At 35.3% G+C, this 25,061-nt stretch overlaps 1 protein-coding gene across 5 annotated transcripts in view; it reads right to left on the bottom strand.

Annotated features, from left to right (window-relative positions):
- Positions 1 to 25,061, bottom strand: part of LOC149784430 (proton-coupled zinc antiporter SLC30A2-like) — a 123,204-nt gene that overhangs the window by 44,377 nt on the left and 53,766 nt on the right. For all 5 annotated transcript variants that reach the window (XR_016413858.1, XR_016413859.1, XM_089932497.1 and 2 more), the window contains exon 6: positions 22,458 to 22,755. Coding sequence is in view for 3 of the 5 variants with exons in the window: in XM_089932497.1 (XP_089788623.1) it covers positions 22,458 to 22,755 (298 nt within the window). In the remaining 2 variants the exon portion in view is untranslated. The remainder of the gene's footprint in view (positions 1 to 22,457; positions 22,756 to 25,061) is intronic.

The raw sequence follows: 25,061 nt of genomic DNA, 5'->3' as shown, positions 1-25,061 counted from the left end.
CAGCCAAAGGCCCTTAACATGCAAATGCAAATATCACCAGGAAGACAGTCAAAAGCCCTTAACTTGTAAATGTGAATATCACCAGGGAGACAGCCAAAAGCCCTTAATTTGCAAATGTGAATATCACCAGAGAGAAAGTCAAAAGCCCTTAACTTACAGATGTAAATATCACCAGGAAGACAGCCAGAAGCCCTTAACTTGCAAATGTGAATATCACCAGGGAGACAGCCAAAAGTCCTTAACTTGCAAATGCAAATATCACCAGGAAGACAGTCAAAAGCCCTTAACTTGTAAATGTGAATATCACCAGGGAGACAGCCAAAAGCCCTTAACTTGCAAATGTGAATATCACCAGGGAGACAGCCAAAAGCCTTTAACTTGCAAACGCGAATATCACCAGGGAGACAGTCAAAAGCCTTTAACTTGCAAATGTCAATATCACCAGGGAGACAGTCAAAAGCCCTTAACTTGCAAATGCAAATATCACCAGGGACACAGTCAAAAGCCCTTAACTTGCAAATGTGAATATCGCCAGGGAGACAGCCAAAAGCCCTTAACTTGGAAATGCGAATATCACCAGGGAGACAGTCAAAGCCCTTAACTTGCTGATGTGAATATCACCAGGGAGACAGTCAAAAGCTCTTAACTTGCAAATGTGAATATCACCAGTAAGACAGTCAAAAGCCCTTAACTTGCAGATGTAAATATCACCAGGAAGACAGCCAAAAGCCCTTAACTTGCAAATGCGAATATCACCAGGGAGACTGCCAAAAGCTTTTAACTTGCAAACGCGAATATCACCATGGAGACAGTCAAAAGCCTTTAACTTGCAAATGTGAATATCACCAGGGAGACTGCCAAAAGCCCTTAACTTGCAAATGCAAATATCACCAGGGAGACAGTCAAAAGCCCTTAACTTGCAAATGTGAATATCACCAGGGAGGTAGTCAAAAGCTCTTAACTTGCAGATGTGAATATCATCAGGGAGACAGTCAAAAGCCCTTAACTTGCAAATGTGAATATCACCAGGGAGACAGTCAAAAGCCCTTAACTTGCAGATGTAAATATCACCAGGAAGACAGCCAAAAGCCCTTAACTTGCAAATGCGAATATCACCAGGGAGACTGCCAAAAGCCTTTAGCCTGCAAATGCGAATATCACCAGGTAGACTGCCAAAAGCCCTTAACTTGCAGATGTAAATATCACCAGGAAGACAGTCAAAAGCCCTTAACTTGCCAATGTGAATATCACCAGGGAGACAGCCAAAAGCCCTTAACTTGTAAATGTGAATATCACCAGGGAGACAGTCAAAAGCCCTTAACTTGCTGATGTGAATATCACCAGGGAGACAGTCAAAAGCCCTTAACTTGCAGATGTAAATATCACCAGGAAGACAGCCAAAAGCCCTTAACTTGCAAATGCAAATATCACCAGGGAGACTGCCAAAAGCCTTTAACTTGCAAACGCGAATATCACCAGGGAGACAGCCAAAAGCCCTTAACTTGCAGATGTAAATATCACCAGGGAGACAGCCAAAAGCCCTTAACTTGCAAATGCAAATATCACCAGGGAGACAGCCAAAAGCCCTTAACTTGCTGATGTAAACATCACCAGGGACAGTCAAAAGCCCTTAACTTGCAAATGCGAATATCACCAGGCAGATAGTCAAAAGCCCTTAACATGCAAATGCGAGTATCACCAGGGAGACAGTCAAAAGCCCTGGATAAATCCATCAGAACAGCAGCTACATATTTGTTTGCACAAAGAACCTTCCTACAGCCTTGAAGCAAATGAAAAGCACTCAAATGTTTGTTAGCACAGCATTCCTATAAAACTTTTTTTTGGGCCAAATATGTTTCATCAATAATGCTCACCAAAACATACTACATTAAAAGCACAACTGCAACTATGCAAATCCAATCCTCCCAAATCTGCTTGTAGAAAAAAAAGTGTTAAAAATTGTCTGCTCACCTATATGAAAATCAGACAAACTTTATCATCTCCACATGGAAAGAGGGACTGGACCAAATCCTGTCCTTGCATCAGTCACTACCAGAGTGGATATTGTTATGACTCCGTGGTCTTAAACTAAGTAACAGAAAAGAGCTAAAACAAACAGGTTTTGTAAACTTCAATAATTAATTTATTTCCCTAGAAAACAAGGTGAAAATTTGAAAAAGAATTTACTTGCACAGTAAAGTGAATTATATTCTAAATAGTCCTAACAGTTTTATCACAAGTCCAAAATGTATAAAGTTTCAATTGAATTCCAGTGGTACCCCAAATACATTCAAATATTGAATGTGTTGATGTGCCTGTAGTCTCAAATATGCTAATATACCAGTGGCCTGGATTGTGGCTATGTACTAAAAGTCTCTTGATATATCACAATAATACAATCCAAAAATGCCCTTGTCTGAATTCACTATTATTACAAATTAATGTTTCTGTCCAAGAATATTACTGAATAGCAATTTCTATTTCCAGTGAATAATGATTTTAATAAATAATTCCACCCAAATGAAAATCTGAACACAAGAATAAGACTGATTGTGCTTCAAGATGTTAAGGCAAGAATGAGCAATTTTTCAAGAAACAACCTTATATAAAAGGGTAAGAAACAAAAACAGAACCAAGATGAGGGCCAAAAGTTCATTTCTAAATTATTGTAAGTTGTCTAGAATATAAGGTCTATTACTAAAATTATAACAAAGAACATGGGAAACATATGGTACCTCAGGATTTTCATGGTGGAATTCCAATGTGCTAGACTCACATAAACAGATTTACCTCCATTGATAATGATCATAATATTTAATCAATAACTCACAGAAAAATATTAGCTATGTATGTTGTTTACAAAATCAAAATCCCTAGTCAAGTCAACAGTGAACTTGATATTGGATAATATACATAATCATCATGAAAAGCCAACAAATAATACCAATTAAATATAAATTTATTTATTCATTTATTTATTTATTTATTTATCATGTGCAGTGCATGCTCAGCCATTTAGCAGCATCATCATCAGCAAGGTGCAGAGCCCCAGTCCACAAGGGAACTTTGTCAGTGGACATTTGTTCACAATGTGTGACAAAGTCACTAGAGCCACAGCACCATGAAGAGTCAGTGGCCTGGCCTCATCGGACAAGGCTGACTGCACAATGACCCTGTCCTGTCTGGATGTGGTTCAGTGTGGTCCACAGATGATGTGAAAGGTTGAAGCCAGGAGGGCAGACAGATGGCTTAGCTATGAAGGAGTGGTTTACAACACTCCATGACAAATTAGCTGTCATATCCTCCAGCAATGAACTTAACCAGACTGGACGTCTCAAAGTCAAGCAGGTGTGTGGTCTTATCTATGTACAGTGGAAGTTTCTCACTATGATCAGAACAATATGCATGCTCTATTGGGTCTTAATTTAATTGCTAGGAGGCTGACAGGGTGTGCTTATATTATAATTGGGTAAGTATTTTCAAAGAAACATATTTTACTCCAAATATTGGTTTCTTCTTCAAATATACTATCTGATCATATTATATTAAGAGAATAATGGAGGTGGAGGGAGTTTTATCCCTTATCCCAGAGACCATCCATTCCCTTGTTCCCTAAAGTTCATTTAGTAGCTACAAATCTCATTCAAAATGCAAGTTAGAATTATCATAAAGATATATCCACAGGCTTGTCAAAGCATTTCCCTTCTGTAAATCTAGTAAAAGTAGAATTAGAATGTCAATGACATACTGCTGAGCAATCTGGAAAGGTAGCATCTTGTTGTGCTGCTGCTATAGATTCTACCAGGTCAAACTAAGCTCCTTAGATGAATAGTCTCTGAAGAGAAAAGCTTGAGAAAGTTGTCTCTGCCCTCTATCCATCCACTTGTATAGTGTCAATTACAACAGACAGTTACATAGAAATAATATGCTAGCGCTACTACCCTAACTTCACAAGCCAATACAAACAAGAATGTCTTAGTCCTAGGTCATAATGGAAGAGAATTACACATTGATTATAGGATGAAAGAACCTGACTGGACATATCCGTTTTGTGTGTCGACAGTAAGCATGATCTCCCCTCTTCTGATCATATCAGTTCACTTGGGTTCTACTTCAGAGCCCATACAGGATCCTGTAGATACCCTTGCGTTTAAAGGTCCAAGGAAGATAAAGGTTTCAAGACAAAGAACTGATTAGCCAAGAACAGGAGTCTTGTTCCTGTTCTTGGCAGTGTGTGTGTGTGTGTGTGTGTGATTTGGATTTTTTAACATAGCTTTGACAATTTTTCAGTCACATCGCTATGTCTGCAGTGTGACAGTTTATAGTGATGTCTAGCACTGGGGCATCAGGCTGCAGACATGTAGCATGATGTCCCACCCAGTCACATTATCCTGACACCAGGTCAACCAGTCCTAACACTAACCTCTTAATGCTGAGCGCCAAGCAAGGCAGCTGTTAGTACCATTTTTGTAAATCTTTGGTATGACTCACCCGGGGATCGAACCCATGACCTGCTGCATCAGAGGCAGATGCTCTAACCACTAGGCCACCAGAGCGTTCGTTCTTGGCAGTGAAAGAAGGGCTGTTATGAGCAATTTAAAACCACCAATGGAGTAACTGTCAGTAGCTGGGATCAACCAGCAAGGTACATATCTCCATGAGACTCCATGCTGTAGCTAGAATGACTAGGAAATGTTTGTACTAAAGGCGAATCAAGGAAGCTCTAAAAATTAAATCAAAAGCGTGCTTTATTCAACTACATCAAAGCACAGGGAAGATTCCATTTTGTAATGGCCACAGCCTTCAGTCTATGCAGTAAAACTTCACAACAGGATCTTCCTTCTAACATATAGCCTTCCTTTCAAAATGTCAGAACATGTCCACATGTGCAACAGTAGCCGTTAAAAGTTACACGAGTTAAATTCTCCTTAGGAAGCCTGTAGGAGGAAGTCAGCTGTGATACTGAGGTTTTCAAGTGAATGTGTTTCTGCTCAAATCAATCAATGCGACAGAAGCTCTCAACTTCCCCACTCAAGGTTTTAAAAATGGTGGGCCTATTATGTGGAACCAAACCTATCCACGACTAATTCTGAGAACTGTTTTTTTTTTCTTCAGAGGACCTGTTTGATATAACCCAACTGTGCAGGGAAAAGACAGAAGACATGATTTCCCTGGGTATTACCCTTGCTAACTTCAACAAATGTTTGATCCCCAAGGAGAACAATCAACACAATTAATCAGCACTGTTTCCCTTGCTTTTTTTCAAGACTTGGGCAACAGAGAGAGGAAACAGGGACTTGTATTCCCTTTTCCTTCTGACATAATCTATGACAGTCAATATGTTAGAATGAGAATAAAAATGCCCTATTCAGATTGCATCTCCTGGCATGATTTACAGGTAAGCAGTACAGTCTTCATCTAAAGGTGATAAATAAGTTCTCACAATTTAGCCAGACCCTGTTCAGTTCCAAGGCAGATATGCAGAAGGTAGGCACCACAACGTGATGGTGTCTAAGCAGATTTAGATTTATAGTGGTAGCTCCTGCAATAATATGCACACTATTAAGGCAAGTAAGGTCCTCCCATATACTGCAATGTAATCAATGGTTTAGCTGGCAAAGATGAGCTGCACTGGAACATAAGAATCATCTGCTGGGGTCTCATGATCAAGAGGCCCAAAATGAAGTCATCCATTGTCATACTGAGGAGACACAAGGGACTTAGAAATTCTTGGGTTGGAATCTGATTCTCTGAGTAAATTATAGATGGATGATTCCAAGACAATTTCCCTTGACTCTAGAGGATTTTATACTCCATGCTCATATGACTGAAATGTTTGGAGGGAATGAGCATGAATTTTTCCTTGCTGTCAAAGGGTCAAGGCACAAACCACAAAAAACATGCAACTGCATGTGTTCACAAAATACTGACTGACCTGGTGCTTTGCAAAGTGTTGACGATGTAATTTGACATCACAAACCTAGTTGGTGTGAGGAAGAACAACATGACTTTCTCATTGGAAGTGAGTGCCCTAAACTAGCAAATGTAGCCATGAAGGCTGACTGTGTAATTAAAATTTTGGGGAGCTACTAACCTGATTCTGCAGCTGGTTAAAATTCTTTCACAAGTGGGGAAACATCCACATGGATTAGAACCAAAATACAAACACAAAACATAATGACAAATTATTTATATTCAAATCTCACTTTAACCAACTTTTATATTTCTAACTTCGCTGAATAATCAAGAAGTTCACAAATTCTGCAATTTGCCCAATCCAAGTGTTGTACTGTGTCACTATCACATTCTTCTTTTCAAATTAGTACAATGGTGTCAATTTATCCTTTTCTGACCTGACATATTTTGAAGAGATCCATCTGCTTTAACATTTTTCAATCACAGACTATCCACAAGAAACACCTTTACTGCCAGTTTTGCTTAACATCTGGTACCATTTTCTTTAAAAGTATAGACTGGTAATATTCTCAACAGAATGAATTTGTCAGGCAAAATTTCAAATTGAAGAAACTCATCTGGTTTCTTTGAACTCTGTTAGATACAGTTGCTATAAACAGGAAATAAGGAAAGCACTTGTACGTCAAGGATGGATAAATGTACTCTTCCTATACTATTCTCTTTTAGAATATTCTCAAACTTACAGGATGGGAGGGATTAAAGAGATGATGATTAAAATGACAAACAAAACTTGTTATTGCTTTATTTTTATTTCATTTTTTAATGTACCAGAAAAGTGCAATTCCATATACAGACAAGCACAAGACAATTAGGTGGAAAACAAGTGTAAAGGGTGGCATGATACAAGGGGAACAGGTTTAGAATGTCTCCTTTTACATTGATATATGTAACCAGCAACTGATTATACCAATGGGATTTTTTAAAAATTGGCACTGTAGTGGCAAGAGAGTAGATTCCCAACCGCCAGACTTACAGCCACCATTGGTTATTTCTAGAAAGCGAGTGGGTGCTGTTAATAATTTACTTTCACACTCACAGAAATGAAAGCCTGTGGCTGTGACAGCAGTTTTCACCCCTAGTTAGGACTATTCAGGAGAATTAGTGAAAAATTTTCATTATATTCCTTGTGGTAGTATTGTTGAATGACTTGGTCACCAGTCTTTTAGGACATATATGATAAAACACAAATTCTTTTTATGAAAATCCCATGTGGATATCACCATTAATTTTGGAGAAGTAATAACATTTTCATAATGAACACTATGGTGGCCATACTGGATGTCATACTGTCATCATTTTCATTCAGGACCAGCTATGCACTGTAAGAAGTCTTCTGGTGAAAACATCATGTTGATATGGCTTTCCATTTAGGATTAGTAGCCACAAGATTTTGAAGGTCATACCAGAGGTATGATAAGCAACATTTTCATTCAGGACACTAGATATCATAATTAATCTTCTGTTGAAAATCCATGAAGATATCACATTCTATTTAGGGGAAGTAACGATAACAACATTTTCATAATAACTGCCATGGTGGCTGTGCCAGTAGTTTTCACCCCTAATGTCCGATCAACACTATTTCCATTTAGTTGTTGTTGTGATGAGTTTAATGCCATTTTAAAGCACATGATAGGCTATAAAAGGTGGCCAGTATAGTTGGTAGAGGGAAAACCCAGGAAAATCCTGGGATAAACAGCACAGCACGGGAAGTTAGTGTAAAGTTTTCTGACATACCCAAGCTTGAGACACGAACATGATAATTTGATTTTACATAGTGAAACCAATGCACTTTAACTTGGAATTTAAATTAAAATACAAGAATGAATTGAAGTTATGAAAGCTTTAGCTTAATAAAGAGGAAAGAAAGACAAATTCAAAAGAAGAAAAAGAAATGGAAATGAAAATGCACATACACAAAAAAAAGAAAGATACAAATGCAGGACAAAGAAACAGTGGCAATACAGATGCTAAAAGAAGAAATGCAAATGAAATTGCAAATTCAAAAGGAAGAAAGGGAAAAGGAAGAGCGACAAATGGAGATACAAAACAGAGATGCAAATGGAATTGCAAATACAAAAAGTAACAGGGATGCAAATAAAACTGCAAATACAAAAAGATGAAAGAGATGGAAATGTAATTAAAACTGAAAGAATTAGAATACAAGTCGAAAGCACTCCAATCATGAAAGTCCAGGGTTTTTTTTGTAAAATAAATATCAGATTAATATCTCCAACATAAGAAAAAGATGGACATCAAAATTTTTCACATTCTGAAAAAATAGTAGAGAATCTAAATTGGCCAAGACAGCACTGGACTTATTATCATGGAGTGTACTTACTGGCAAAGGTCGTGAAGTTTATGCTTCACTGTCAGCAGAAGCAAGTGCTGATTATGGTTTAGTCAAGGAAAATATCTTAAAGGGTTACGAGTTTGTACCTGAGGCAGATTGACAGAGGTTTCAGAATTTCAAAAAAGAAAATAACCAAATCCATGTCGAATACGAAAAAAGAACAAATATTTCACAGGTGGTGTGCATCTAAAAAGATTGATAAAAATTCCTCTCCATAACATTAATTTGTCATCAGACTTAGTTCTGGACCAGTGACTGTCAGTGCTGTGAATTATCTACCGATTTAGGGTGTTCATTTACTGCTAGGCAATGACTTAGCTGGAGATAAGGTTGTGGTTAATCCACTTGTAACTGTCAAAACTTGTTTTGGATCAAAAGGTTGATTGTATTAAAAATAAAATCCCTTATTTAACTCTGCTTGTGTAGTTCCTAGAGCTGTGGCAAAAAGAACTCTTGAGAATCAACTTTTGGCTGACAAATGTATTGCTCAGGTTTTTGATGAGGTAGCGCTTGTCAAACAGGTAAAAGATCCTGAGATCCCCCATTTCAGAGGGATATTCTGATTCTGCAGTGGTATATAAGTCGTACTGACAGGAAATTTTTGATATAGCCCATGAAACTCATTTGGCTGGTTGTTTGGGAGTCGTCAAGACATACCACAAGATCTTGTATCACTTTTATAGGCCGGAAATTAAAAATGATGTTGCCAAGTATTGTAGATCTTGTTTTATTTGTCAAATGGCCAGTTTTAGTTCTTTTGAACTATCTTTTGGAAATGTTGTCCATGGACCATTAGAATTGTTAAAAGAAATATTTCTTGTAAAAGATTTGTTGTTGTTGTTGGGTTTAATGCCATTTTTCAGCACATGATAGGCTATACATGGCGGCCAGTATTAATGGTGGAGGAAGAACCCGGGAAATCCCCAGAAAGAACCATTGACCCTCGAGAAGCTACTGGCAAGCTTTCTCACATACCCACATTGGCTGAATCTGAGACTCGAACCCATGCAAACAGAGGTGATATGGCAGTGATCCGTAACAGAGAGCACTTTACACCACCAGGCCACTCAGGCCCCTCTTGTAAAAGAGGATTTAGACAATATTTGTTTGTGAAGAGCAAGATATAATCTTCTGTCTACTCACTCAAAAATCAAGTTAAAGCAGAACAAAAGTGCAGTGGTAAGAACTTTTCAAACTGATGATAAAGTTTCGTCTCTCTTGCCGATACTTCAAAATCCTCATCAGATTATATATTATGGTCCTTACAGTGTTAAAAAGAAAGTGATATGAATTATAACAACACTCCTGAGAGCTGGTAACAAAAACACTTCTGCCATATCAATATGTTAATGGAGTACGTTGATCAAGATAGGTCTATAAATCATTCAATAAATTTAGTTGTTCCTGTCTCACACAGTGATGATTTAAATGATGTACTGTTGTACATCCACATCAAAATTCCAATATACTGAAGAATCTTTACAATATACTTTCACACTAACAGCTACAGGAAAAGAATGAGTTAAAGCAGCTAATATGTGAATATGAGCACTTGTTTCCAGATGTTCCAACTCAAACAACAAAATCTACCATGATGTTGAAATTGTAGATTCTAAACCTGTAAAACAGCACCCTTACAAGCAGGAATGTTTGAAAATGAAAGCTGAATATTTGTTGAAGATAAATTGAATTTAGCAAAAGTAACTGGAACTGCTGTATTCTTTTGCCAAAACCACACAATTCTTTGTGTATGTGCAGAGACTACAGTAAAGTGAACAGTGTCACCAAAACAGACTAATTTTCAATACAGATACAAATTTTGCTAAAATACTTCAGAAGGCTTTGTTTTTTAAAGTTAAATTCCCCTAGTTACAGAATCTTAAAATCCCAAGTATTATTTCACATTTTAGAAATCTTAAGTGAAATCAGCTTTACAATGTCATCAAAAGTGGAAATCTTTATTTCAAATCCCACCCACGTGCAGTTAGACTGTTTGAAAAAAAGATAAATTGCTTCAACCTGCCAGAAAATATGATCTTTCTATGGCAAAATCTTCTTTAACGAAGCAAGAAATAAAAAATATTTTGGTCCAATAGTTGGTGGAAAAGAATGTTTTGGATAAAAGTGCTTTGGTTTTGATTAGTACGTCTGTATCAGATTCTAACATCAAAATGAAGGAACTGAAATTAAAATACAAGATGGAATTAGAGTTAAGAAAGCTTGAACTTCAGAAAGATAAAGAGGAAAAACAAATGCAATTGGAGAAAGAGGAGAAACAAATGCAATTAGATAAAGAGGAAAGAGAGAGGAGAATGCAACTAGAGAAAGAGAAATGCAAATGCAATTAGATAAGGAGGTATGAGAGGAAAATGCTATCAGAGAAAGAGGAGATAAACAAATGCAAATGCAATTGGACAAAGAGGAAAGAGAGAGACAAAAACAAAAAGAAAAGGGAAAGGAAGACAGAGAGTTGCAGAGAGAAAGAGAGAAGGAAGATTTGTAACATCAATTTTGATTAAAAGAATTAAAGCTGGCAAGTGAAAAGCACATCCCCTCTTTACATACAAATTCAAGTCTTGATGCTACTAAGAATATTAGGTTAGTGCCCCATTTTAGAGAAAAAGAAGTAGATAAATATTTTCCTCATTTTGAAAAAATTGCTGAAAATTCTAAATGGCCAAGAGAGCATTGGACTATGCATCCCTGTCAGTACAGTATTGATGTTGATCTGGTCAAGGAATGCATCTTAAAGGATTATAAGTTAGTCCCTGAGGCTTATCAACGAAAATTCCGGAACTATAAAAAAGCAGCTGGACAAAAACATGTTGAATTTGCAAGAGAAAAAGAGCAGTTACTAGATAGGTGGTACTTAGCCAAGATTATCAAAATTTAAGTCAACTCATATTACTTGAAGAGTCGAAGAACTGTGTCCAATGTGACAATAAGACTTATCTTGATGAGGATAAGGTGGAGACCTTGGAAAATGCTGTTCATATTGCTGACGAGTATTCCTTGGCTCATAAAGTTTATTTTGCAAGGAAGTCTTCCACTCAACAGCCTTCTGATAAAAAAGTATTTCTGCCTAATATGAGCCCTTCTAAATTTAAATCTGTAACAACTTTTAGGAATCAAGTTTCTGATAAGATTGATAAGAAATCCTTATTTATTCCCATGTGTACCTACAAGAAGAAAGGACATGTTATTCTGATTGCTACAAATTGAAAAATAATCAAAAGAATCAAGACAGACTTATTCAAAATGCTCTTATTTCTAAGAGGTCATGGTCAGTCATGTATTGAAAGCAATACATTTGTTGGGTCTAATAAACCCCAGTCTGATTTTATTATGGAGATGTATGAACCATTTATGTCAAAGGGTTCTATAACACTCATGGGTGATTTGGCCAATCCCATCCTTATTAAAGTTTAAAGGGACACAGGAGCTTCTCAGAGTCTTTTATTATCAGCTAACCTGCCTTTTTCTGAGAAGTCTTCTTCTAATGAGTGTGTTCTTATTCAGGGAGTAGACTGTGACTTTGTTAATGTTCCTCTCCATTGTGTAAATTTGTCATCAGACTTAGCCTCAGGACCTGCAACAGCTGGAACAGTGTCTTCTTTACCTATTGAGGGCTCTCATTTATTACTAAGCTATAACCTAGCTGGAGATAAGGTTGTGGTTAATGCACTTGTAACTGACAGGTCTTGTTTGGATCAGAAAGTTGATCCTACTGAGAAAGAATTACCTAATTCATATCCAGCTTGTGCAGTTACTAGAGCTATGGCAAATAAAGCTCTTGAGTATGATACTGAAAAGGAAAGTATTCCTTTAGTTGACACATGTATTAGTCAGGCATTTGATGAGGTCACTTTCACTCCTTGTTTGGATCAACCAAAAAGGTATTGATTACAGTGCTCCTCTTTTCACTCTTTAACCTCTGCTGCTGCGTTTACATGGCAGGAATTAGCCTACTGCCGAGCTCTGTAGCATCAAGGTCATGTATGATACACTAAAGTGGGTAGTATTATTGAAAGGAAGACAGATATAGCTCCACAATGATACCAAGTAATTTGAACATTCTAGTTGCACTACAAAATACTGAGGGAAAAACCAAATTTTGTGTCAGGATTTTAGACTTTATGGCCTCAGATCTAAGGCAGACTGGTCTGAACTGCACACAGACAGCTGAACCTTTGCAAAATGTAGGACAAGGTGGGCATTTGGAATAAAGAGTGGTCTTGATATGAAAATGATGGGTCCATTAAGCAACAAAAAAAAGGAACTCTATCTTATACCTTTCAGCTCATGCGCAAGCAAAATAACCAATGAAAAACGATGTTTCTAACACAGCTAGTCATTAGGCTAATGAAAAATCTCGTGAAAGTCGATGTATTAGGATGGATTCAGAAATAGTTCCCAAAATGTGTTTCCTACTTGCATTTCAGGCGAAAACTACATCAACCACCAGGGGTTAATGAGTTTAACTGCTCATTCTCTTTATTCTAATCAGGATGACAAATGACAATCACTTGTCACTGAACAGGAAAAAGATCCCGAGATATGTTTGTTTCAAAGGGCCATTAGTGAAAATGAAGCCACAGATGTACCTGTTTGTAATTTCATTAAAAATAGGATTCATATGAGAAAATGGAGACCCCCTGATGTACCTGGTGGTGAATAGTGATCAGGGACTAACAAACTGTAGTTCCAAAATCATATAGACAGGAAATTCTTAGTCTGGCTCATTGAACTCTTTTGGCTGGTCATTTAGGGATTAATACAACTCATCACAAGATCTTGAATCACTTCTATTGGACAAAAATTAAAAGTAATGTTCGTAAATAATGTAGATCTTGTAATACTTGTCAAATGGTAAGAAAACCCAATGAGAATATACATACAGCTCATTTGCAACCTATTCCTGCATTTGACAAACCATTTAGCAGAATTTGGTCCCTTACATAAGACCAAGTCAGGTAACCAATACCTGTTGACCATAACGTGTGCATCAAAAAGATTCCCAGAGGCAATTACTGTGAGGAAGATTAAAACTAAAACAATAGTAAAAGCTTTGATAACGCTTTTTCAAAACTCAATTTGGAGTTTCCAAATTTGTCCAATCTGTTCAAGGGTCAAATTTTAGGTCTGGAATTTTCCAGCTAATTATGCTTGAATTTGGCATTCAGTAATTCAAGTCAAATGTGAACTTATGGTATGAAAGAACTACAGTGGAGATAACTTTTGAGTCTGGTGATAAGAGTTCTGTCTCTCTTGCTCATTCTTCAAAATTTTCATCAGATTAAGTATTATGGCCCTTACAATGTTAAGAAGAAAATGAAAGAGTTTAATTACAGTAATAGTACTCCTGGGATGTAAATAAATGAAAGGAGTATGTTGAGAGAGATAGCTAGGATAATCATGCAATTAATTTAGTTGTGCCTATCCCACTCACTGAGGATTTAAGCAAAGGAATGCAACTGGACTCTATTGATCTTGGAGTAAGAAATCCTTGGAATTAAGAAATTGTGAATAATCTGGACCAGAAACTTTCACATTTGCAACAGCAAGAAAGGAATGAACTTAAACAGTTATTTTTTTAATACGAGCACTTATTTACTGCTGTTCTTTCAAGAAAAAACAAAATGTAAAATGATGTGAAACAACACCCGTACAGGATGAACCCTCTCAAACAGGAATCCTTGAACAAAGAAATATAGTATTTGCTGGAGATTGATTTCATAGAGCCGAGTAAAAGTAAATGGAGTTCGCCATGTATACTTGTTCCAAAACCGGATAATACTTTCTGCATGTGCACTGATTATAGGAATGTGAATAGTGTGACAAAAACAGATTCATTCCCATTACCAAGAATTGATGACTGCATTGTTAAAATGGGAAATGCAAGTATGTCATCAAATTTGACCGTCTGAAAGGATTTTGGTAAATTCCAATGATGGAAAGTACAAACGAAATTTCAGCATTCATCACTCCAGATGGACTTTATCAATATAAAGTGATGCTGTTTGGAATGACAGGTTTGCCAAGTACTTTTCAACATTTAATGAACATGATTACATCTGGTCTAGATAACTGTAATGCTTACATCGATGATGTCATCATCAACAATGACACCTAGAAAGAACATTTAGTGACAATTCAGAAACTCTAAGGCGGACTCACTGATGCAAGTTTGACAATTAATTTATCCAAAAGTGAGTTTTGCCATGATTTTGTAACATTTCTAGGACATGGTCAAGTTAAATCTATAGATGCTAAGGTCATGGCTATCTCAGAATTCCCTGTGCCTACCAGTAAAAAGCAACTGTTACGATTTTTGGGTATGGCTGGATACTATAAAAAATTTTGTTCCAATTTTTCCATAATTGCTGAACCCCTGACAAATTTATTGAGCAAGAAAACCAAGTTTCATTGGTCTGAAAAATGTTAGGAGGCTTTTGATAAGTTAAAGGCGATACTTAAGAGTGCACCAGTTCTTACAGCTCCAAATTTCAGTCATTCATTTAAACTGTCTGTTTATGCAAGTGATGTGGGGGTTGGAGCAGTATTGATCAAGAAGATAAAAATGGTGTTGATCATCCAGTGTGCTATTTTCTAAGAAATTAAATAAGCACCTGAGAAATTATTCACTTTTAAGTTTTAGTTCAACTCCTTCTCCGATTATTGTGTTAGTGACCACAACCCCCTTTCATCGGCAAGATGAAAAACAAAAATTGGAGATTATTATGGTCAAGTTTGTTGCTGCAAGAATATACTATTGGCATCAGGCACATCAAAAGTACACTTTCATGTGTATAGAGATATATTGTTTTACATATACTTTGTGTCATTCATAAGATTTCATCTTATTCTTTTTACCACATGTATATTTGACTTATAGTAAAAAGAAAGCTTTATTGTATAAATTGTCAATTTCTTTATGAGGAGAAGTGTTATGTATAATTAATTGTTTGTCTGTTTTAATTTTTTTTATTTCATTACATGTTATTATAATGAAACATAGTTTGCTGGACTTGACCTTGAGTTCATTTCTGCTTGACCTGATTGACTCTTTCTTTAATTTTGTTTTATTTCATTTATGTAAACATCTAAAAATAGCTTCATTATTCTCTATGTGTATGAACTTATTAACTGAATTATTATTCAGGTAAACATGTTACCTTGGGTCTGGGTTTTGGAGATTCCAAAGTGAATTTTATAGGCTACAGTGTTGTAAGTAAACAATCTAGGTTATTTTCAATTAGGTAATGGTTGTTTTTACAAAATGCTAATTTCTGACCTGAGGTCAAGCAGAGAACTATATTATCTTGTGACTGAGGATCTTATCAGTTGTGCTTTAACATCGAGCACTTTAATTTGTATTATGCTGTGACCAGTTTGGGCTGAATTTTAGTTTCTTCAAATTTATGATTTCTAGTGATTATTTTCTCTGAAAATACAAAAGTGTTCTGATAAAATTCTTGATAAAGACATTCACTGGAATTTATACTGAATTCAAACCTGGAATAATATTTCTGTGATTCAACAACAAGAGACTGTTGACACATCAGAACTTTGCAGACCATGAGACACGTCATCACCTTCAATTTTGGATCTCTTTGGGACTTGAACTGAGTTTTATTCAGTACTTTTTATTACTAGGGCTTGTGTCTTTAATTCTTGAATTATTTTTGGATCAATTCGGATTACCGTAATTTCTTTTTTCTCATTTTTCACTTTGTATTCAAGGGAAATAAATTGCTAAATTTTACAAAGCTTGTTGTCTTCACTCTTTTCTGTTACTTATTTTAAGAGGATAGACTTGTAACTACATTTTCTGTTAAATTTTGCCTTACATATGTGTTGATGATAATTGATAATAATCTTAATAGTAAGATTTAAATGGCACTTATGGCTTAATTTCTCAGTGGCTGATAGGGTATATGTTGATGATTATTGTTTGTTAAGTTTTACACACCTTGTTGGTTATTACTTCTTTTTTCTGTTACTTAGTTTGTAACCATAGTCATAACAATGTTGATACAGTGACTTCTAAAAATCAGTGAAGTGTGAGCCTTAATACTCAAATGTAATTAGTGTCCATACAAAGTGTTCCATTAATAATAATGCTTTAATCAGTAGTTCTAGTAATTATCAAGTTTGTTGTCCTATTGGATTAAAAATACATGGATAAAATAAAATGTGCTTTCAGGAGGATTCAGTCTTTTCATACAACAGTTGTACTTGAATTTGAATAAGTATTAAATGAAATTTTATATACCAGAATTTTAAATTTCAAGATTACTAGTCTTTAGATACCTTGCGTTTCTTCTTATCTCTATCCTTACTTATCTGATTATCTGACATATAGATTTAAGACTATGAGTGTAAATTACAGCTAACAGATACCTTATCACAATATATAATGCTCTATAATTCTTTTTTCAAAGGGTTAAAATAAAATATATGTACAAGCTAATATTTAAAGCCATGATTACAGTATTGACATAGATTTATCGGATAGAAGAAGCTTTGTTCAATAAGAAAATGGGAGGGGTCATTACATGAGGCTAGCATTTCATTGGGTACCATATTTACCGTAAACGTTGGGACACTATAAATTAATTTTAAAAGAAATTTTTTGTGCACTGTATGTTCTGGGACATATCGTTTTTTCAATTCATAAGCTGTGGGACACGTTTTAAATCATTTGAAAATTACATGTCAGAAAATGCACTCCACCTGAAATTGCATTTTAAAAACTATAAAAATGTACTTCAGATAAAACTCTTTAATCCACTGCAGCAGTATGTCATCAACACAACCCTTCTCCTGCACACATACAATCCATTCTTTTGGTGCATGAATATTTTTTAGCTTTCTCATACCATGAAAAATTGTTAGAGTCAACATATCACCTGAAGTGGAAACTGCAAGGACTAAAGTCATTTTTTTTCAAATCTGCACCAGTCTTGCTAATTCTCACACTTTTAACAACCGTCTTATTGTCCATCTGTCCAGGAATGAGATCAAAGTACATTAGCATTTCATCCATGTTAATGATCATACTGTCAGCAAAATCATCTCTTCTGGACTTCATGATTTCATCACATGATTTTATTTTCTCCAAATCTTCTGGGTGACGCTGGGTCATCATTATATTGTGTCACTTTGAAAATTGTTCCACTGCTTCAGTTTATTTTCAATGAATACTGGTGAGAAGAAACCAAAGGTAGCTTCCATATCTCTGCCATCTTTGTAAATCCTCAAAAAAATTGGCACACTTAAAAGAATCCATAGTTGGCTTCCAAGGTCAGCTTGCTTTGCAAAAAAATAACCTTTATATTGATATCCTTTTAAACAGAAAAGTGGCTTCAAAGTATCCAAAGTTGGCTCCCAAGGTTAGCTTGCTTTGTAAAAGTAACCTTTGTCGTTGATGTCCTGTCGGTAAGTTCAAAGAAGGAGTTTACTGCTCGCTGCCAGTTGTATTTGTTGTCTGCAGGTAAATAGTAATGATACTTCTGTAACCTGTTCTGGTGAAAAGAATGTCAATTGCACTCAAGTGAATGTGTTTTTAAATGATAATTTTTGTTTGCGAGATACTCATACTGTCATACAGTCATAGCTGCCAGTCTTCCAGGCTCACAATTAGTGAAAATAGGGATAAAAAGTCGTGAATTTGGACATGAATTAGTGAAAAATACCATGACAATAACTCCATCCACTCTGACCGTCAATACTACGCTATATCAAAATCGCATTTATAAAACTAAAACACTACATATATGCAGAAATATTTATTAATCAAGACATGATACTGTGGCAGTCTTGAACTTCCTCATCTGCTTGATCATAAATTTGTTTTCTAAACAGTTCAGACTTCTTGCTTGCTGGTTGATCTTGGTGACTAAAATTGCTGACAAATTTTCTGCAGCTAAGGGGGCCCTAAAGTCTGTCTTATTTTTCCTCACTAGAGAAAATACTCTTTCGCTGTCACTGTTGCTGTGAGGAATGCACAGGAGCTGCAGCACTTTTGGTTCTTCCACTGGAAAATTTGGAAGCAATTTGAATCCGGGAACATTTGTCGGAACAAATGTTTAGCATGGTCTCCAGCTGATAAAGGTAGATTGTGTTCGACAAGAAAAATCACAAATAATGCTTCAGCATTGGTAGCTTGCAGGTCTTCTGCCAATGGCTTAAAATATTCCAGACCTGAAATCTGTCAATTCTTAATTTTCCCAACTTCTACGTGTTTTTTTGGCAACCGATGTGCTTCCTCACATCGTCTCTGCGATGGCACACTGTGTGCAAAAAGCATGATGAATATCAATGTTTAATGGCAGAATGCATGGTCGATTTTTGATATATTCCAAATTAAACTTCACTTTTTGAGCAATACATTTCTTTTTCCTTGATGGTGAAGACATTTTCAAGATCTTACATGCGATGCTGAACGGTAGCTCAAATCAGTGTTGGTGACGCATGCACGGAGCAAAATTCCGGTTAGGCTCCAATTTCTTTAAAAAGCATTTGTAAAACTACTCTTATACATATAGATTAAAATAGGCTAAAATGCTTGCTACCGGGCCAACTGTACTAATCGGCTGTAGATCTACTAATATCGTGACTAGCAGTACCGGACCGTTTCGGCATTTGCGAATATCACGACACGGGAAATCGGTTATTTTATTAAAGATTTAAAATAATTGAGAATTGGAGAATTCATGAATTTTTGGCTTGCGGTGTGAATCACTGAAAAAGTCATGAAATTCACACCAAATTCATGAGGGTTGGCAGCTATGTACAATAGACCTGGATATAATTCAATCTTGGTTATTTTGTACCAAACACCATGTGATGTTGAATGGTAGTTGTCTTCAATATATCGGTGGATTTTATTTTCTCCAAATATTCTGGTCGACTGTGGATCATCGACGTCTGTGCACGAGGCACTATATTCTGTCATTTTAAAATTTGTTTCATTTTTCAATTTATTTTCAAAATTTCTGTGAATATCGGTGAAAAGGAACTAAAGTTTACTTTCATATCTAGGCCATCTTTATATCTTCCACAAAAAAAACTGGCACACTTAATAGTCGGCTTCCAGTGTCGGCTTGTTTTGTAATAAAATAACCTTTGTATTGATATCCTTTAAAACAAAAAAGTAACAAAAGTCGGCTTCTAAGGTTGGCTTGCTTTGTAATAAAAATATTCTTTGTCTTTGATGTCCTGTTGGTAAGTTCAAAGAAGGAGTTTACTGCTCACTGCAAGTTGTGTTTATTCACCACCTGGGCTTCTACGTGCTTGGCATCTGTAGTAATAATTAATACAAAGGTGCATTGATGTCCGTGGGTAAATAGTAATGATACTTTTGTTGTTGTTGTTGTTGTAGGGTTTAACGCCATTTTCACCACATGATAGGCTATACATGGCAGCCAGTATTAAAGGTGGAGGAAGAACCCAGGGAAAACCCCCGGAAAAAACCACTGACCCACGAGAAGCTATTGGCAAGCTTTCTCACATGCCCACATTGGCTGAATCCGAGACTCGAACCCATGCGATACTTTTGTAACCGTGCTGGCAAAAAGATTGTCACTTGCACACAAGTGAATGTGTTTTCAAATAATGTTTTTTATTTGCAAGATAATGTCATACAGAAGACCTGGATATAATTCAATCTTGATTATTTTGCACCTAACACCATGTGATGTGTGAATTAGAGTTGTTTTCAAGATATCAGTTGATTATTTCCCTCTTGTTTGCAATTTTGTTGGATCCAGTTTTCAGTCTGATAACATATTCAAACCTCTGAGCACAACCAAACACAATTTGTTTCTCAATGTTCATGTCAATGAACAACGTAGCATGTGGAATCTGACATAAGCGATACACGCTACAGTTTGGAAGCCTATGCTACATACACTGATTGTGTGAATATATTTTATTCTTTAATGCTCATGTTGAAAAAAAGGAATAAATGATAACAATACAAGGTTAGTTTCTTTCTTTTTATTATCAGAAAAGTGTTCTGTTTATTTATTTTATTGCAATGTCCAGTGGGGGAAGCACAAATGCAATAAAATTTATTTCGTTTCTTAAGTCTTGAGACATATGACCTAGGTGAGACTGGAAATTTTTTTTTATTTTATCATGACCTAATATATACAGTAAATGTAAATATGGTACTTAAATTCTTGGTTTAGGGCAAAAACAAAAACATAATCCAAGAAACTTTCTGATACTACAGCAATTTATGGAGAAATGTAGTTCAGTATTTGTCAGCAAATTTTATTTCTTATTTTGTTTCATTCAAATAAATGTTCTACAGATGCAACCACCAGTGATTATGTCTGCCAAGACAAGAATAATGGCAGCTTGTAAGGAGTGAAAAACTCCCTTTGTAAAGAATCAGATCCCAGATTATCATGCAAATAAACTTTTCCCATGGAATTTAGTGGCAGTCTGGAAATAATTAATTTTAAAATTCATTCTTCATTCATCAATATAAAAAATAATAATTCTCTGTCTCTGCTTTTGCCACCTTCTTCAACATGTTTGTTTGCATTCAATACATTTTTCATCTGTATTCATTCTGCATTCCTTTGGCAAAATGATCTGTTTTCAGATCTGTAAACCCATCCTAAGCCTACTCAGCACTTAGACTTGTTAATGGCCACTGTTGAAACTTTGCACAAAGTCTGAAAGCCATTGATTACAGCTAACAATTCTTTTAAACACTGTGAAAAATTTGATGGTAGAAAATGAACGAATTGTGCACTGATTAACTGTGTGTCTTTCCATTTTGACATCACAATGTAAAACAATAAACACAGCAAACAGGTTCTGGATTATACTATGTTTCACATGCAGATGGTGATATGAATAATGATGTTTTAATTATATCTTGTAAAAACATTAAGACAAAATTTGAACTTTGTTATCTATAGTAATGATCTGATTTCCATAAAAATTTAACCTATCTGTTAAAACAAAACATAATGTCATTCATTATACAGTGGGAATTAGATACAATAGCTTTGATCCTCACATGACCAAATTAAACAAGCAAAAGTTGGACATTATTCAATGAGTTTACTAAGTTTATTATTAAATCATTACCTATCTGAGATTCTTTTTATCAGTTTTTATTTCAGTGGAAATTATATAGATAGAAAAAAGAATGAATAATTTTGTTCATTCTGTCAGAAGGTGCACCTTTCATTTACCATGCATAAAATATAGTAGATTGTACTTTTTTACAAACTATAAATTGAAGAAAAAGCTTCCATCTGAATAAACAGAACATTTTATAATGACAAAATCATTTTTCAAAATATTTTTGATTCCACATTGTTTGATATGGTACACAGTAGGCCTAGAGTAAATATTTATCCTAAAATGTCACTTCCAGAACAAAACATTACATTGCTGCAATTTTCGTGTGAAATAGGATTACTGGATGCAAAAATTCTCATATTTACTGACAAAAATAATGCGTTTGGGTACCCGATATTTGCTGTATTTGATTTGGAACAATAGACTGAACAGAAGTCGGATTTGCATCCCATAATATACTGCATAAATATGCTAATAATTTTTCCTCAACTTCCTTTCATGAGTCGAGTTGAAAAATGGCCACCAAAATGTACATTCAAAACAAAACATTCCAGTAGGCAGGGTTAAAAAGTTTTCCAATGATTGCAGCCAATCAGTAAGAAGAATACTGCACAATAATTTCATACTGGATGAATCAGAATCACATAAAGTGAAATGTTCACATTATAATATCAAAAATATTAAACTGCACACTACAGGCAAAGTGTACCGACTATGTGATCAATTAGTAAATTAAGTCTTCTGCTGCGATCCTCAACACAAGTGTGTGTTAGCCATTCTTGTGCACCAAAGATTCAACAGTATTTTAACAGTACTAAAATTAAAAATTTGAACATTTAAGAAAATGTATACCATATAAGTTTTGTACATTAATACTTAGTTAAGGAGACATAGTTATATATCATACTGAAAGACAATATTATCTTTCTTTGACAATAATTTTGCTTTAAATCTTGTGTCTTTTCTAAATATTTTAATATACTGTACTCAAAAAAATGGTTGAGTCGCACTACCTTACCTTAAAGAATATAATAATTGCTGCCACAAGAACTCCAATACTTTGTATAAGATCTCCAACCACATGAATAAAGGCTGCCTTGACATTGAGGTTGGAATGTTGCTTCTTCTTGTTTTTTTTATCACACGCTTGTGACAGATCAGATGAGTTTTTTTCTAGCTGTACAGTGCCATAAGAAGCCTCATTTTCAAGAAGACTAACTATTGGGGCACTATACTGGTCTACTTCTGAAGTACCAGTATTCTCTGCATCGTGGTCATGGTTATGGTGGGTGTGCTGATGTAGGCTTAAGCCCATTCTGTGAAGGATAGGCAGATAGCATTACATGTAGGTTAAATTAGACATGATAGTTAAAAGCATCTTAAATAATATTGTATACCATGAGATGCTTCAATAAAACAACATACTGTATATTTTATATTTGTAATGATACTCTGCTTCACATTATACATGGGTACCAGTTTTGTGTGGACTCCTGGTTACATAAAGCTAGGATTTAAAGAACTAACAAAAATGGATTGACTGAACAACAAAAAAAAATTTAGAAAAAGGACTCCCCCTCCCCCAGTTGTATAGCAACAGACTAAAATACCAATGAAAATTTCATATTGTGCAAAGCCATAAATAACAATGACACCAATTATATTATTTACAGTGAAACCTTCCTTAAGCAGCCACCAACACAATGGCAATATTTTAGCTGGATATGGAAGATGGTTGCTCAAGGAAGGTAACATTTTTAGATAAAATTATGAGAAAGGAACATCAGACCCTGCTGGATATTTACTTAAGGAAAGGAACCACTATAAGAAGTTCCATTCTCAGTACAATATGCAGCAACAAATGGCATCGTAAATTTCAACTTGTACAAATGATACAAGTTCTGAAATTGCATTTGTTTGCAAAAATGTTAGTTCTTTGCATTTCTTGGCTGCTCATTTGACTCTCAGTTATGCACAGTGCAGTGTGATGTATGATATTTATAAGTACATATTATATTTACATGTACAGTGACATATTATAGGGTTATGTATGATATTTAAATGTACTGTGACATACAATAATTATATGTACAGTGTGAAAGATGATATTTATATGTACAACATGATATATGGTATTTATACATTCAGTGTGACATGATATTTATCTCTACATGATACATGGTATTTACATGTACAGTGTGACATGATATTTATATGTACATGATATATGCTATTTACATGTAGTGTGTGACATATTTTTACAAACAACATGCTATATGGTATTTATATATTCAGTGTGACATGATATTTATCTGTACATGATATATGGTATTTACATATAGCATGACAACATGCTACAGGGATCATCCTGGGCTTCGTCAATGTCGCAAATTGTGATTTTTTTCCTTATTGGCGACAAAAATATCCCATTTGGCGATTTTTTTGGCAACATACTTTTTGGTTATTTAATTTGTACATACAATCATGGATTTGGACTGGATAAATTAAAAGGCAGAACAAAAGAAAGCCACAAACTTTACTAAGCTGCGACACAGTCAATCATGCTACCGCACTATACCTACAACTGACCGACTTCTGAAGATGCGAATAGAACAGACACAATTAATTGTATGGCTAATCCTTCTGGGTTTTTTATACATATACCAATACAGTAGTTTTGCTGAACCTTCATAGAAAACTGATAACCTTTGAAGTACCGACTACTGTGTATAAATACAAAGCAAATGGAAAAAATCTCAATCACAATTACATCTGTCGCTAGTGCAGCATTTTACTCATTGATCTTTTCCTTTTGCCATCAGTCCCGTGTTACGGCTTCAGAAACTTAAAGTCCGCAACAAGAAATAGCAAAAAAAAACAGTTTTGCATAATTAATAACAATTATTTATTTCTCAAAATACAGGAGTGAAAGAATCCCTAAATTGGGTGTGAATTTATGCTTATATATACGGTCCAATATTGCCAGGTGTTGACTCGTGTAAGTTTCATTCGTGGGAATGGAGATCCTATTTTTCTTGTCGAGAAAATTTATACTGCATTCAGTGATCATTCTTGGGATTTAGGAAGCAATTCGCTACAAGCTTTGTGAAGCTAGCCATAAAAGGGTGGTCTGCTGAGTGACTACTGGTGTCACCTGTCAGCACTGTGGACTGTGAACGTGGATTCCATAAGATGAACCTCATAAAAACTGACATCAGAAAAAAGCTCTGCATCTCATCTCTCGAGAATTTAATGAGAATCAGCATGTACAGATGTGAAAAATTAGACTTTGAAACTGCATTCAACAATTGGGCATCCCTAAAATCGCGACCGATCTTCATGTAACATTTTGTAACATTTTGTTAATGCTTGTTGTAATGAAAGTATTAACTAACCCATCTTTTGTAATTTTCATTGCCTGTTACATTAATAGACTAAATTAACACTTCGAAAAATGTACACTACTTGTTTTGGCGACACTTTTTGAAAATTGGCAACAAAATATTGAGGTTGGCGATTTTTTTGGCGACAGCTTTTTAAAAGCCAGGACCATCTTTGTGCTATATGGTATTTATACATTCAGTGGGACATGATATTTATATGTATATGGTATATAATATTT

This window comes from Sinohyriopsis cumingii, chromosome 14 (genome assembly GCF_028554795.1).
Source record: "Sinohyriopsis cumingii isolate HCF-2022 chromosome 14, ASM2855479v2, whole genome shotgun sequence".
Taxonomy (NCBI): Eukaryota; Metazoa; Mollusca; class Bivalvia; order Unionida; family Unionidae; genus Sinohyriopsis; species Sinohyriopsis cumingii.
This window is presented reverse-complemented; position numbering and strand designations above follow the sequence as displayed.